The sequence below is a fragment of the Lottia gigantea genome (assembly GCF_000327385.1).
Source record: "Lottia gigantea unplaced genomic scaffold LOTGIsca_64, whole genome shotgun sequence".
Classification (NCBI taxonomy): domain Eukaryota; kingdom Metazoa; phylum Mollusca; class Gastropoda; family Lottiidae; genus Lottia; species Lottia gigantea.
The window spans coordinates 468,568-483,823 of record NW_008710179.1 but is presented as its reverse complement, the minus strand read 5'-3'; the positions used below and the strand labels follow the sequence as shown (position 1 = coordinate 483,823).

Here is a 15,256-nt window from a genome sequence, read left to right as displayed (position 1 = left end):
GATCTCAAAATTGAGATAGATCTAATAAGCTAGATACTTACGTTAATTGACTTTTTCCTCTCTTGAAAAAAAAGGTTCAAACTCAATAAAAACTAAAAGTTTTGTACTTCAAAACGTTATGTTTTCTTGCAGTGCTGTTATTACTGTAGTAGTATAACGTTATAACAGAAGTAACTAGGGCGTTACTAGCAAGAATACATTTTAGTCGAGATTATTTGACGTCAAATGTTAGCCTTATTTAGGCTTAGGCCTACTACATTCTATATTTTTTAGTAGAAGTTTAGACACTTGAATAATATTTCCTTAAACGTCTCCATCCTCGGAGACAAAGAATTATGATAGTAGTGTTATACATGTAAATTCAATTAATATTTGTATCTCAACCTACTTTAGAAAATGGTTGCAGAATAGTTTTATTATGGAACCTTAAACGTGACATGGATGACTTTGAAAGAAATTTACTGTCAAATTAATCAAACTATTTGATTAATTGGTGTTTTTAATGAATTATCATGTATTCTTGATCATATCATTACATTCTTATTGCATATAATTAAGAGTTTTAGCCAATCATAAATGTCCATGTATGTACAGTTTGGATGAACAAAAAAGACTTTTTGACCTTTCTTGATCGGTCACTCATTTGAATTCAGCTGGTAATTCTCTTCTAATTTAGCTAATTATGAATTAATTATGGACATGTGAGACAAACTGGTATTTTTCCAAGTCATTAGAACACCTCTACTTTCTATTCATATAAGTATTAGCATGTTCATTTTCATACATACAAATAAGGGAACCCATCTTTAAGTAACCAGCAAGACTTTTGTAACTGTTTGTGACCTAACGCTTGAATACATTAAGTTAAAAAATTCACCAAAGGTAAGGGGCATCTGCCTCTATATTATGTTGGCTTGTAGTTTCCAAAACCGATTAAAAAGCAAAACGCACCTTTAAATACATGATTTTCGTCCTTTATTTAACTGTTTTTTCAAGGGAGAGTATGGCGTCAATTTCTTAAAGAGAAAATTTACCATTGTCCCCACTGTCCACTGACAATAAGGACACAAATTAAAAAGAAGTTTCGCCAAAATCTGATCTTAAGTCTATACTCTATTCAATTCACAAGCCATCTTAACAAGCAAAATTTTAACAAAGCGTTATTTGGCGGACAAAAGTATCAAAATTGTAGGATATGTAGCTGAGAGAACGACATTTACATTTTTAACTCCATTTACCATTTTTGTCGGCCATCTTGGATTTCAAAACGGCGGACAAGCAAAAATACACTTACAGCCTTAACTCAATTGTATGTTGCTGGAGCATTTTCATTGATGTCAAATGATTTTGTTGGCGGACGTCTTGGATTTAAAAAAAATCATTAATAGCCATAACTCAGCTTCCAATACACAATATAGAACAATATGGTCAGGCGATGATCTATTCACCATTATTCATTTTAAACATGGCTACCATAAACTGTTTTACACAGTCATATTTAGATTGGAAATAAAGAATGTTGATTAGAATTCTAGGTCAAAAGGTCAAATTGCTTTACAACCCTAGAATCATTCGACAACTTACTCTTACCACCCCATAAACATAAGATCTCAGACATTTACCACTTATCGGACCCTTATCAAAAGATCACATTCCCAATAGTCATTAAGACAACTAACGCTTATCACCCTCTGGTTTTAAAACCCTATACCATTATCAGGCTACCATTTTACATCATGATATAGCCTTCCAATTTACATGATATAGTTTTCCAATTTACATGATATAGTTTTCCAATTTACATGATATACTTCCAGTTTACATGATATATAAAAGCCTTCCAATTTACTTGAACTGAGATAATCTAACCAAACCGAACCAACGACTACCATTCGACTACCAATCAACAAGAAATACCATGATCAGAACGAACTTGGAAGAATGAAGGAGATCGAGTAACTCACGCCACACCATCCAGGGCCGAGTTTCACCGCCATGTCATTCGACCCGACCAGATCTAACGCAGAATCAACAACCAAACCAACAACACAGCATCATCCAATTTGAACCAATGCAACTTCCACGACTACCAACAAGTACCAAGTTTCCGATATCAGCTAACGCTGTAAGCAAACGTTAACTTGCCATCTACCTACCTACCTTGAACTGAGCTACCTTTTTTAGGGTGATAAGGGTGCTTGGTCTTATGACTGTTGTAAGGGTATTCGATCTCATGTTTCCGGGTGGTAAGAGAATATAATCTTATGGCTATAAGGTGGTAAGTGTAAGTGGTCTGCTGACACCAGGGTTTTAAGGGTATGTGATGTTTGTCTTTATGGTAGTAATGTTAAGTGGTCTAATGACTCTATATTGTAAGAGTATGTGGCATTTTGATCTAGAGTGGTAAAAGGTTATGTGGTAAAAGTAATCTAGGATGATAAGCGTATGAGGGTGACCTAAGGGTGTTAAGGGTATTTGGTCTTATGACTTTCGGGTTGTAAGGGTATGTGATCGTATGTCTCCGCAAAGCAATGTAATATAATCTTATTTATAAGAGGTAGGGTTTATAGTCACTAGGGTTGTAATGAATAGATGATACCATGTTATGTCTTTAGGGTGATATGATGGTTGTCTGATGACATTAGTTTTTGTAATAACGTTTAAACCTAGGGTGGTAAGTGTATGTGTTGATGTCTTAGGGGTGGTATGGTTAAGTGGTCTTTTGACTCTAGGTTGAAAGAGTATGTTACTTTGTATCATATAAACCAAAATAGAATCTTCGATAGAAGACAATTCCAACACAAGAGATGACAAATCCTCTGTATAATCCTGCAATACCATCAGATTTCAGACCATTGAATTTTCGCTTTATATCGCTTTCCATTTTGAAATTATATAAGATATAGTAAAGTTATAACATATGGTTTTAGAAATACAGTTAGGTTGTAATGTATTGGTTTTAAAAATCACATAAGATACAGTAAGGTTGTATATTGATATAAAGAAATTACACGGTACTTCAAGGTTATTAAACATTACAGATTAAAATGTTTTGAAATAACAAGAATATACTTTTAAAACAATTCTCCTCAAGCTCCATGTTTTTCGGATGTTTTTTTGTCCGTTCCATTCTTATTACTGACAATTTACTTATTTTTTGACATCTTAGCTCTGATATACAAATCTTGAAATTTATCAAATCCTGATAAAACACCAGCCCCAGCCACTCCTCGTAAAATATTGGCACCAGCACCTTTCATAAAAGATTTAGGACCCTCATTCTTGAAGATTTGCATTGCACAATCCATAGATCCGTTATATTTTACAGCTTGACCTGAGGTCATCATCATTCTTCTTCTAATAGTATCAATAGGATAGGAGATCAAACCACTTGTAACTGTTACACCATAACCAAGAACAAATGATAAAGCTAAATGAGGACGATCACCTAATAACAGTGGTTTAAGAGTATCATATAAACCAAAATAGAATCCTCGATAGAAGACAATTCCAACACAAGAGATGACAAATCCTCTGTATAATCCAGGAACACCATCAGATTTCAGAGTCTTCTTGTATAAATCTAACAAACCATTGAATTGTCGCTTTCCATCACCTTTTGATGATTTCATATCGTTTGCCAATCGTGTTCGGGCATAATCAAGATGGTAGACAAAACACAGTGACATGGCACCAGCAACTCCACCACTAGCAATATTCTTAGAGAAGTTGACTAAATAGGGATCTGATTTATTCTGTTTAAATACAGCTTTTATTTGATCCTTGAAGGCAAAGTTTAATGCCTGTGTTGGAAAGTATCTCAAACAGTTAGCCAAGTTGCCTCTCCAGAATGATTGCAAACCTTCAGTTTGTAGAGTTCTCTTGGTACAATCAACAACTCCTGAGTATGGTTCACTTAATACACCTTGTTTTAACATCTCTCCTTGGTTCTGTACCAATAATTTTACTCTTTCAATCGGGGCAGCAGCTGTTTTAGAAAGGACAGCAGCAGCACCCGAGAGAGCAAAATTTTCAAAAAAGCTTAAAGTTGGTTTTTTCTCTGAAGGCATGATTTAATCTACAAAATATTAGAAAAATACAGGTTATTAACCAATATTTGTACCTGAGTAATATACATAAGCTTTTGGTTTTTCACGGAAATTTCTAGACCCTATCAACATTCAGACAGAAAATTAAGATCTCAAAATTGAGATAGATCTAATAAGCTAGATACTTACGTTAATTGACTTGTTCCTCTCTTGAAAAAAAAAGGTTTAAACTTAATAAAAACTAAAAGTTTTGTATTTCAAAACGTTATGTTTTCTTGCAGTGCTGTTATTACTGTAGTAGTATAACGTTATAACAGAAGTAACTAGGGCGTTACTAGGAATAATACATTTTAGTCGAGATTATTTGACGTCAAATGATAGCCTTATTTTAGCTTACTACATTCTGTAAGTTTATAGAAGTTTTAACACTGGACTTATTATGTCTTCGAACGTTTCCTCGGAAACCAAGAATTATAATACATAATATAATATAATTGTGAAATACTTGTACAACTGGACTTATATCATTAATAAATTTTTTCGCAGACTAGAGTAAGCCGTATAGAATTTATTAGATATATATATAGCTAGATATTTTGGTATAGACACTTACTCCAGAAACAGCGAAATATCTTTAAAATGACCCCAAATCTTTTTGTGGCCATTCCTAGTGGGGGCGAAACATCCGAGCGTCCCGACATACCTTTGCAGACTTTAACTAACTAAGTTTCTATCTCGGGTTGGAATTCCGATTGAGACCGGTATCTATCTTTACAATGTCAAGCTATTACCACTCAAGCGAATACAGCCATTATAACCCTCGACAGAAAGACTTAAACAATTAATCTGCGCGTGTAACCGGGGGCTCTGATTGGCTGTATTCTTTAGCGTACAATTCAATCAAATTGCATTATTTACATCTGTTGTGATACAAGAAAGTCTTGCAGTCAAGATATTAGACGCAGTACTTAATGTTTCGGGTCGGGCTCTCCTTTGTCATGGTATGGCCAAGGGGCTTAAATGTGTTATATGATAATCCTTACTTATTAGATGATTTGACATAAACCTATTCCCATTTGTATTACTAGATATCGAGAGAAAAAGACGTTCATAACTGGACACAATTTTATAGCTTACAATTACTTTAAAGATGGCTTCCCTTATTTTTATTTATGAAAATGCTAATGTTAATACTTAATTTGACACTAAAAAATAAGTAAACCCATCTTTAATAAATAACTTACGACGTTTCTACGAAGGTACTTTGGTCGTTATCAAGAAATGATGAGTAATAATTAGTTAATTATTCAATGGAATAAATAAAATAATTAACATAATTAAGAAAGTGAATACTCTTCACATGATTAGGAAAAATTGAATATCTTTTGCTCATTCTCATGCTTGATGAATAAATAACGTAACATAGCAAAATTGCTCGTGATTTGATCGAATAATTTTATTTGAACAATTTAAGATTTTTCCCCAAAAAACCACAGCTCCATCACTACTATCTTAGCCAGTTGGTTTTCAGTGACCTTTAGTATTACTTGTACAACATCTTATATTCAATTCTTTCATTTTATTGTTATACATAGAAAAATTGTGAGAAAATGACAATTTAATGACAATGGTTCTTTATAATCCTAAGATGCTGCTATTAAACTTTTATACATTTATTTAGGCCAATGTGGTTCCAGTTAATTGTACTATATTTACAAGCTATCGATTGTGCATATGCACAAGAAATTGAAGCGGTGGTAGTATGTACTTTTTTAAATATTTTAACAATTTTGCAGATTTTTCTTGAATTTTTTAAACGCACATAATTTTGAATTTTTCAAATAACGTTTCAAATCTCATAGCTAAACTTGAGCTCTTTTTCTCGTTTGCCTTCATACACCTTCTGGGGCTGACGCACAAGATAGAAATTACCAATCTGAACTCTGCTAGAATGTGTTTGCAACCAAGCACTGTGTTTAATACAATTCAGAGAATATCTAGAATGTGGAACATAAGCCAGCATTCCTTTGAGTAAATCTTGCATATCATGTGATAGAGAGAGAATCTCTTTCTTTGGAAACTGCACAGTCTTTAAGTGCAATGCAACTGCAGCTGTGCGGTATTTACCGTAAGGCAGATGCCCGACCACCATACAGTAGAGCAAACAACCCAGAGAGAAAATATCCGATGTTTTTGGATTGTATGATTTTCCACAGATCATTTCCGGTGCTTGATATCCAACTGTACCACAAATATCGGTACGAAGATCATCGCCTGTCATGAATCGAACCGCGCAACCGAAATCCGCCAGTTTCACAGTGTTATCGTTTGTTAAAAGAATATTTGTGGTACAAATGTCTCTGTGGCAAATTCCAATACAGGATAGATATTCTACAGCAGATAACATTTGTTTGAAATACCGTTGAGCAATTGGCTCGGAAAAGAAGCGAGCATTTCGGGTCCGAAGCAATTGGTCTAAATTTCCACAATAACAAAATTCGACAACTAAGCCGACTTTTTCATTTGATGACACGTGATTTAACATGGTGACTATATTGGGGTGATTTATGGAACGATGGATTGAAAGCTCTTGTTGGATGCCCTCTTCACAAAGCGTTTCTTTCGATTTCTTTTTCCTTCTGGAAAATAATTTGATAGCGACTGGTGGTTTAATATCACAACACCGTTTACTAAACTGTCCTTCGGTTAAATCTTGGGCTAAAATGATTGCTCCAGATCTCCCTTTGATTAGAAGTCGCAAAGGATTGTAACCAAAGTGTGACAACTCTTGAAGAAAGCTATCATAAGACGAATTTCCTGAAATGATAACATGGATGTAACAATATTTAAGAATACATTATATAATGTAAACAGTGGTGCTTCTAGGAAACATCAGATGAGAGGGCTGATCATGGACAACAAAATTTTCCAGGTGGGCACAGGTCATTCTTTCCCTGCTAATGTAAGTTGAAAGTGTGGGTGGGGAGGCAGTCTCTTTTCTGGGGGCCATATAACATACTAGACATGTACCTTTGGCCTGTTAGATTTAGGCTTACTAAAAATAAAACAATGCTATTTGGTCTATATATCTTTACCCACTTACCTGTATGAATTGATCTTCTTTTAGTATAATCATTGATTAACATAGGGTATCTATACGACCACAAACACGTATCACAACATTGAGAATGAACTATAAGATCTTTCTCTTCCTTTTCAGAATCTGACACAATAGCGAAATAGCTGTGTTTGCTTGGTTTTATAAGCTCTTCTTCGGTAAACGAGTTTGACAGAGATGTATCACCAGAGGCAGCTTGGGAGGAAACGCAGGCATTTTTCGCATCTGATGGCTTTGTGTCTTCTTCTGGCTTCTCAAAGTGATTCGAATCGCCATATGGTTCTGTCATCTTGCGCCTCTTCTGTGCCCTCGTGTTCATTTTTCCAAATTTGACTGATAAAACATTTGAGACTTTTGGACTACATGAAGATGTTTGTGGGAATCGTAACTAGTGCAACGTCACAATCAGTTGACGTCAAAAATGCCAAAAAATTCAATTTAATTAATTTTGGTACCCCTTATGCAAAGGAAAGTAATTAATATGTTACCAACGGACCCTTGATTAATGGTATGTTAATAAATTATTGATTAGAGAATGCTGCTCTTTAAAGTTCGCATGCCCACACACTCAGCATTTTAGCTTAAAGTCCTACACTGTTAAAATTCTAAACAGAATTTACAACTAAATAGATGGATACTAAGTTGCCACTTTTTTTTCTTTTTTTTTTTTTCTTTTTTTTCGTGCCACCAAATACAGTGTTTGTTCACACCATTCAAATATAAGCTGTTTAAAGCTTTTAAATGCTGATTTATACCTAATATAGTGTTATACACATAACGGTGAGTGTGTCTAAAATGCTAGTACTTTTGAAGACTATTTACATATATTCCAGATTAAAATTAACCTTCCAAAATGGCACACCTGTCCCTTTTTTTAAGGATTGAATGTAGATCGTATTTGCGTTCATTTGCTGATGAACGTAAAACTTTCACGCGTTAATTGAAGCCACTTAACACTGCAACAGGTGCAAAACTTGCGCATACAGCAGAAGGCGTTTCTGTGAATCCTAAGTAAGGGCCACAGAACTGCCAAAGGGAGCCCTCAGGCAATTCTTTCGCTATGTAGGCCTACAATGATAAGGATTTGCCAGCCGACTACCATCCCAACAAACGCCACTAAAATTAAAGCATCATCTAACGAGGATTCAATCTAATTTGGGTATAGCATCGAATTTTGCGAGTCAAAATGACTACTTTTGCCATCCAATATTTTCTTTGATTAGCCAAAATTAAAATTTATCACGACGATTTGCGAATCAAATCAAATGTATATTTTCCGTGAAAATTTTCTGCCAAAACTAGGAATATACGCCAACTCTCATCGTAATCTCAAGGAACTGGCGTCATTGACCCTATCTGATGTGTGAAATTAAGCGTCAATAGGCCTATCATCGATTGTTTTGGTGTCGAGATATTCCTGTGTTGAAAGAAAGACGACGTTATCCGAATGATATTGTATTATTGGCTAATAGAAACAGATGACTGATTTACTGCTCGGCAGGAAAAATAAAAAATGACAACATCCGGTTAATTAATGAGTTAGGTGAATTTTAGTGATTAAAAAGGGTTAATGGCATAATTAATGATGACAGAAGAAAAAGAATTGACTAAAACCGAAGAAAATATCCAGAAGGATGAAAGGAAAAAAGATTATAGCAAAGAAACGGCACTGACAAAGGTAATGTAATGTGAAGCATTAGAGTTCAATTATTTCATAGTTTGAGATTGATATGAAATCGGATTTCAGTAACTCACTCTCCTCATTTACTTCGTCTGGTCTTCTCTATTTCCAAAACCCTTACTTTGACACTCAATTTGAAAGAGTTACAGGTAACACAGCCATAGGACTCTATTAATGATTGGTTAGATGGCAAAGAAGTGTGAAATTACTATCTTCTAATTGTTGTTTCAGGTTGTGCTAAGAAGACTTCCACCAACTTTAACACCAGAAGTATTCTTAGAACAAGTATCCCCATTACCATCTTATGATTTCTTCTATTTTGTGAAAGCTGATAAAAGGTGAGTCACTGAATGGTCCTGGTAATGAATTGATATTGTGAATTATCACATTATTTATCAGGTGCGTGGTGGAAAAATTTTGAAGCTCTATCTTATTTGGTTCAAACTTTTTGCAAGAAGTCTTAGAAACAGGAATTTTTTAGATATCAGTAATAGTGTTCACAGCTCACTGTCAAAATTTGAGCCTTCAAATCCATGGGTGTCCAAATTTATCCATGTTTGAAAGTTAAAAGGGGAGTCATCTTTTTTTGAGACACTACCTTTAGAAATAGGAAAATAAATTCCTTGATTGAGATATTTTTTTGAGTAATTATGCGATTTTCGTACATTTGTAGTAGTTCTGAGGACATATATACAAGACTGGATCAACCCCCGCAAAAGGACACATCTGTACCTTTCAGTATTAATCTACACAATGTTAGTTTAGTTTGTATAGGGTCTAATATTATTTGTGGACTCCTCATGTTTATGTTTTGAATTGGACCCTGATTAGCAAAAATATCTTTGCTAACTATTACAAGAAAGTTACATTTTCTGTTTCAGTCTTGGGGCCAATGCCTTTACGAGAGCTTATATAAACTTTCTGAATCCAGAAGATGTGTATATGTTTAGAGATAAATTTGATAACTATGTTTTCCTGGATAGTAAAGGTACACATTTATATTTAAACTGTCTTTATTGTCCTTAGATAAAGACTAAAAGTTGTTAGACCCAAGGTGATCAGGAGAGGTAAATGTCCCTCACCAACTCAATTTTAATGTCTCTCACATGTTTTGACCACACATATTTTTGAGTTGTCAGATTTACATTTGAAAGGGATACATAGGGCTTATAGTTGATTTTTATGGACTGTTCAAACAGCTATGTATTTAGGAAGAAATTAGAGATTCTGATGATTACCCTTTACAGTGATACAGATGTTTATTTGTATAGTTAATTTGGGTTTGAAATCTGAAACTTACACCATAGACCCAGTTACACAAGCAATACACTCTAGTCTCGAGATATGAACCCCAATGCCAGCTCCAATTATTTTTTAATATTGATATCATAGGGGAGGAATATCCAGCTATCGTAGAATTTGCTCCGTTTCAAAAAGTTCCTAAAAAGAAGGTAAAGAAAGCTGATAGTAGGAAAGGAACTATTGAGCAAGGTATGGTTATCTATAGATTTTTGAATCGTTTTTCTTGTACTTTTATTTAATTGTTGGAAAAGAATTCCTAAACAAGATAATATTTTTTGAGAGAGACATGGTTAACACTATGAGACATGTTTATTCGATGAAATTATTAATTATCTTTACAATATGTAAATGTTTGATGGACATGTCATGGTAACAGATGGCTATGTTTTCTGGAAAGATACTCATATTGATACTATCAAATAGAGTTGTTCTTCTTGAGTACAAATGTAAATCTCTATTTCTGTAAGAATATTGTTTTATTTAGATTCTGACTATCAGAAGTTTTTAGAGTCTCTCAATAATCCTGATGCTGAAGCCTTACCTACAGTAGATATTTTAATAGAAGAAATAGAACAGAAAGAAAAGGAAATGAAAGGTGAGTTTATAGTCATATTTTATGCAACCATAGCATTATAATGGTCAAGCATGGAAATACCCATCTTCACAATGTCAAGCTTTTACAACCTTCGGCTTGACTCGACTTGACTCCAATAGCCACTATTCTGTACGCCAGCGAATACAGAGAATCAGAACCCTCGACAGACAGTCTGTAAAAAGTTGGATTGGTTCATTTGCTAGCGTACAGTCCAGTGAAATCTCTGCATTTACAAACTTCAATGATACAAGAAGGTGGCTATTGCAGTCATGGTATAAGCCAAAGGTCATAATAGCTTGACATTGTGAAGATCAGACCAGTCTAATTTCATTCCTTCCATATGGTCTATTCCAACAAATGATTCTAAACTAATGCTCTTCTTGTAGCTAATAATGGCGTACTAAAAGTAACTACACCTTTGATAGAATATATTAAGAGAAAAAAAGAAGAAAGAAAAATGGCTTATCAGGTAAGTGTGTTTGCTTACTTCACTTTGCATATTATACATCTCTTTCTTCCAATTAAGCTGGTGAAGGTTTTATATCTAAAACATGTGTTGACAGTTAGAGATGTGCTCTGAGGGAAAATGTCATAGTCTCTTTAGTTTTCAACCAATTTCACAAAACCTTGTAAAAAGTTTTTTTTTTAAATTGATAGAAAAAGATTGAAGAAAGAAAAAAGAGAGAGAATGAAAGAAGAAAACAGAGAGATGAAGAAAGAAGGAGAAGAAGAGAGAAAGAACGTGAAAGAGAAAAAAGAGAACAAGATAGAGAGAAGGAGAGAGGGAAAGATAAAGATAGCTCCAGTAAAAAAGATGACTCAGTTAAGGTATTATAGCTGTAATTTTGTTCAAATTTGAAACATTTTGTGTTGGCTTTTTATTTTTCTTAAGCTTTTGTTAAAACAATAATGGTTGTGAAATAGAAGATTAAAGAGTTTTGGAAATATTGGCATTTAATGACAGTATCCTCAAATAATACAGCCATTCTGATCAATCTACTTCTCATAATTAGTTTAGCAAATGGATATATTCTGACATATTTATTCTTTTACCTACATACAGTTCTATAGTATCGTGTCTTATGTTACATCATATCTGGTAATTTTATATTACAAAATCAGTAATAAAACTGACTCCATTTTTAACAACTTTTAATATCGAAATTTGACACATATCAGTGTTGAACAGGGTTTAGGCATACACCTTGTAAAATGTAGGTTAAATCTTTGATATATTTTATCTGAACATCTGTTGTCTATAATTGAAGGTGTTGAAGAATCCAGAAAGGGAAAAGGATGAGACAGATGACAAAGATAGAGATAAAGATAAGAATGATGACAAATCCACTAGTAGAGAAAAATTAAGGTTCTCAAAAGAAAATAGAGAAAAGGCAAGAAATGAGAAATACAATAGCTCTAAATCTAGTCGAGATGGATGGGGGAAGAATAGAACAGAGGAGTATGGAGATAAATCAAGATCAGATAAAGCAAGTGATAGATTAAAAGATGAGAAAGATAAGTCTAGTCTAGATAAATCACCAGATAAAGAGAAAAATCAAGATAAAGAAGATAAAGTAAAAGATGGTACAAGGGATAAAGACAAGACATACAGTAAAGACAGCAGCAAAAGTTATGGCAAAGATAGAGATTATACAAAAGATCGAGATATAGATTACACAAGGGATCGAGATAAAGATTATGGGAGAGATAGAGATAAAGGAAAAGACAAAGGCTCTGGACGAGATAGAGATAATAGGTATGGTAGGGATAGAGATTATGGGAGAGACAGAGATTATCGAAGAGATAGAGATCGTGATTATGGTCGAGATCGAGACTATGGGAGAGACAGAGATTCGGGGAAGGGATATGGTAAAGATCGAGATTATGGTAAAGATAAGGATAGAGATTATGGGAGATATAAAGACTATGGTAGAGATAGAGGGAAGGATAGTGTAAGAAAAGATAGTGATAAAGATAAGAGTGGAAGAGACAGTGATTATAGTAGAGATAATGGTGGTAGAAGTTATGGTAAAGATAGAGATAGATATAGAGAAGATAGAGATAGAAATAATCGAGATAAAGATAAAAGGTATATATACACACCATCAAGCCAAATCACATTTAAAGTTTTAGAAATAGTTAAATATCCTCCCATCAAAATTGGTTCTGAAATCTTTCTAGGAAATCACTTTAATCGCTTTGTTTGCAAACGTAAACAAAAGGAAAGTAGCGAGTGATTAACTGTTTTGATAAATATGAAATTCTAATACTGTTTTCTAGGATATTTTAGTGTTATGATATTTTCGAGGATGTATACTTGGCTTTGTCAATCTCTCTTGAATGATCCACAATGGCTGTTAAACTAGTTTCATGGCTACCTTCTGTTTTAGTGAGCTTTAACTTATGGATTGCAATTTGGATATTTCAGTAAATCTACAGATAAAACTAGCACAGATAAAACTAGCACAGATAAAACTAGCACAGATAAAACTAGCACAGATAAAGAACAGAAGAAGGATGTAGAGAGAACATCTAAGGTATGTTTATGGTTAAGGCATGCTTATAGTATTTAATATTTGTCTAATTATATAGTCATCAAATCCATATTTTGGGTTGAGTGTTGTTTTTTGTGTTTTTCGTTTCAATTGTTTATATTATGATTTAGGCATAAGGTATACCCCAGTCTGGGACAGTTTAGCTGTATATCAGTTGATAGTAAAAACACTTTCTTTCTCCTTAAAAACTATCGCCAAGAGCCTGGTATGTGGTTTTAAGTGCTTAAAATTCCCAGTGGGTTTAGATCTGGTAACTGTTGAAAAGGGCAGTTTTTAAGTTTCCATTTGTCCTTTGACCCTTGGCCTTTGACCCACTCTTTCAGCATTTTTATTTTCATTGCTTTATTATTTGACAACAGTAATAGGTTTTTGATGCTTTCAATCTATGAATAGCTTATTTGATTGTTAGTTTTTGGTGTGAGAAATTTTTTCAATTTTTTTTTTTGTGCATGCGTAATATTTCTGGAATTTATTTTTGTTGTAATTTGAAAGAGTGAAGTGAAAGAGAAGGAATCAATAAAAGATTCTGAGAGCAAGTCTAATGAAAAAGAAAGTTCCAGGGACAGTGATATCTCTGAAGATAAACGTCGTAAACGAAAGGTACCAAATTTTATTGATTGTTATAGGGATATAGTCGTCAAAATATTTGCTTTACAAGCTTGATTTTGGCACTGTGACAACAGTCTAAACTTTTCAGTAAATTTGTTGAATTACAACTGAACTGAAAGTCAGATTTTGATTCTAGAAAGTGAAACACATAGATGATTTATCAAATATGTAGATGACAGTATCCCTTTAATGTGACCTTTATTAATAATAACTAGTGAGTGAATAACCAAGTCAATAATTCTCTTTACTAATTGTCTTACTTCAAACTTTAAACCTGTTCTAAAACCCTTATGTGGTAGAAATTCTGTTGTGAGTTTCTTATATTGTGGGAAGAGAAATGTGTGACCTTTGCATGTAGATATTTTTTTGATTCTGTCTTTTGTTTATATTAATATAGCATGTATTTAAATTTTTCTTTTTAATAAAATTTTTACTAATTTAATTTTAATCAAATAAATCATTTTTGTAATGAAGAAAATTGTTTCCATAGGAATCGTTTCACACATTACTGAAATATTCTATATTAAAAATATCTCCTTCAGACAACATAATATATTGATTAGATACATTGGATACATAATTCTACTCAGGACAGTTAATTTTTAAAACAGAAGATATATTTGTAATTAAAATATACTTGTAGGCTAATGAACAATGAACAAAGTAAGTAAAAGAGATATTTGTTATTGAATACTAATAAGCCTGATGAGTATTTGGAAAGGCAGTTTTGTTTTTCATGATTATTTATGTTACAGTTTATCTTTTGTTTACAGGATAGACCAGAACGTCAGATATATGTACCTAGGCGAGCTTTAGAGAAGCAGAAACAAGATTCTGAAGATTCTCCAAGTGAGGCTAAACCTTCAAAAGGTCAAGAGGTCAAAGAAAAGCCTAGCAACAGTGAAAATAAAGAAGAGTGAAGAAATATATGGTCATGCCAGGAGCATGCAACATTATATCTACACAAATTTAACACCATATGAATTCAATGTGGAATAAATCTGTTTTGTTATTTAATATAATAATATATCTTTCATTGGAATCTTCTCATGTGAATTAAGTATGTCTAAGGGCCATATGCAGCGCTCGTACTTTACCAAAACTTTGACTAAAGTTAGACTTAAGTCAAACTTTAGGTATGCACCAGTCGATTTTTCCGAAAGTCGTGCTTAAATTTGACTATCAAATGTAGAAAATGAAAGCTTTAATCCTATCTTTGTAAAGTTCAACTTTAGCCAAAGTTCAACTTTAGTCAAGGTAAGAGCGCTGCATACGGCCCTAAGGCTGATAGATATAATTGATATATATCAAATCCTAACATCCAACAAACAAAATGTGTTGATCAAT

At 33.4% G+C, this 15,256-nt stretch overlaps 3 protein-coding genes across 3 annotated transcripts; 1 reads left to right on the top strand and 2 right to left on the bottom strand.

Annotated features, from left to right (window-relative positions):
• Positions 1-3,146: 3,146 nt before the first annotated feature.
• On the bottom strand, positions 3,147-4,070 carry LOTGIDRAFT_167171 (hypothetical protein; the record flags this gene model as incomplete). Its single annotated transcript, XM_009064653.1, has 1 exon — positions 3,147-4,070. One exon carries the CDS (start codon positions 4,068-4,070, stop codon positions 3,147-3,149), a length of 924 nt encoding a protein of 307 aa, XP_009062901.1.
• Positions 4,071-5,898: 1,828 nt separating this feature from the next.
• Positions 5,899-6,642, bottom strand: LOTGIDRAFT_129101 (hypothetical protein; the record flags this gene model as incomplete). Its single annotated transcript, XM_009064652.1, has 1 exon — positions 5,899-6,642. A coding segment is annotated over one exon (744 nt), but the record flags the coding sequence as incomplete, so codon positions are not given.
• Positions 6,643-8,673: 2,031 nt separating this feature from the next.
• Positions 8,674-14,924, top strand: LOTGIDRAFT_235411 (hypothetical protein). Its single transcript, XM_009064651.1, has 11 exons — positions 8,674-8,845; positions 9,080-9,186; positions 9,730-9,836; positions 10,241-10,339; positions 10,635-10,745; positions 11,132-11,214; positions 11,403-11,573; positions 12,014-12,834; positions 13,174-13,282; positions 13,793-13,900; positions 14,683-14,924. The coding sequence occupies exons 1-11, from the start codon at positions 8,750-8,752 to the stop codon at positions 14,827-14,829; spliced, it is 1,959 nt and encodes a 652-aa protein (XP_009062899.1). The 5' UTR covers positions 8,674-8,749; the 3' UTR covers positions 14,830-14,924.
• Positions 14,925-15,256: the final 332 nt, after the last annotated feature.

Coding starts and splice junctions, on each gene's coding strand:
- LOTGIDRAFT_235411 (XM_009064651.1), top strand. CDS start 8,750: ATGATGACAGAAGAAAAAGAATTGACTAAAACCGAAGAAAATATCCAG. Junction 9,837..10,240: donor TGTTTTCCTGGATAGTAAAG/GTACACATTTAT, acceptor TTGATATCATAG/GGGAGGAATATCCAGCTATC. Junction 13,901..14,682: donor ATAAACGTCGTAAACGAAAG/GTACCAAATTTT, acceptor TTTTGTTTACAG/GATAGACCAGAACGTCAGAT.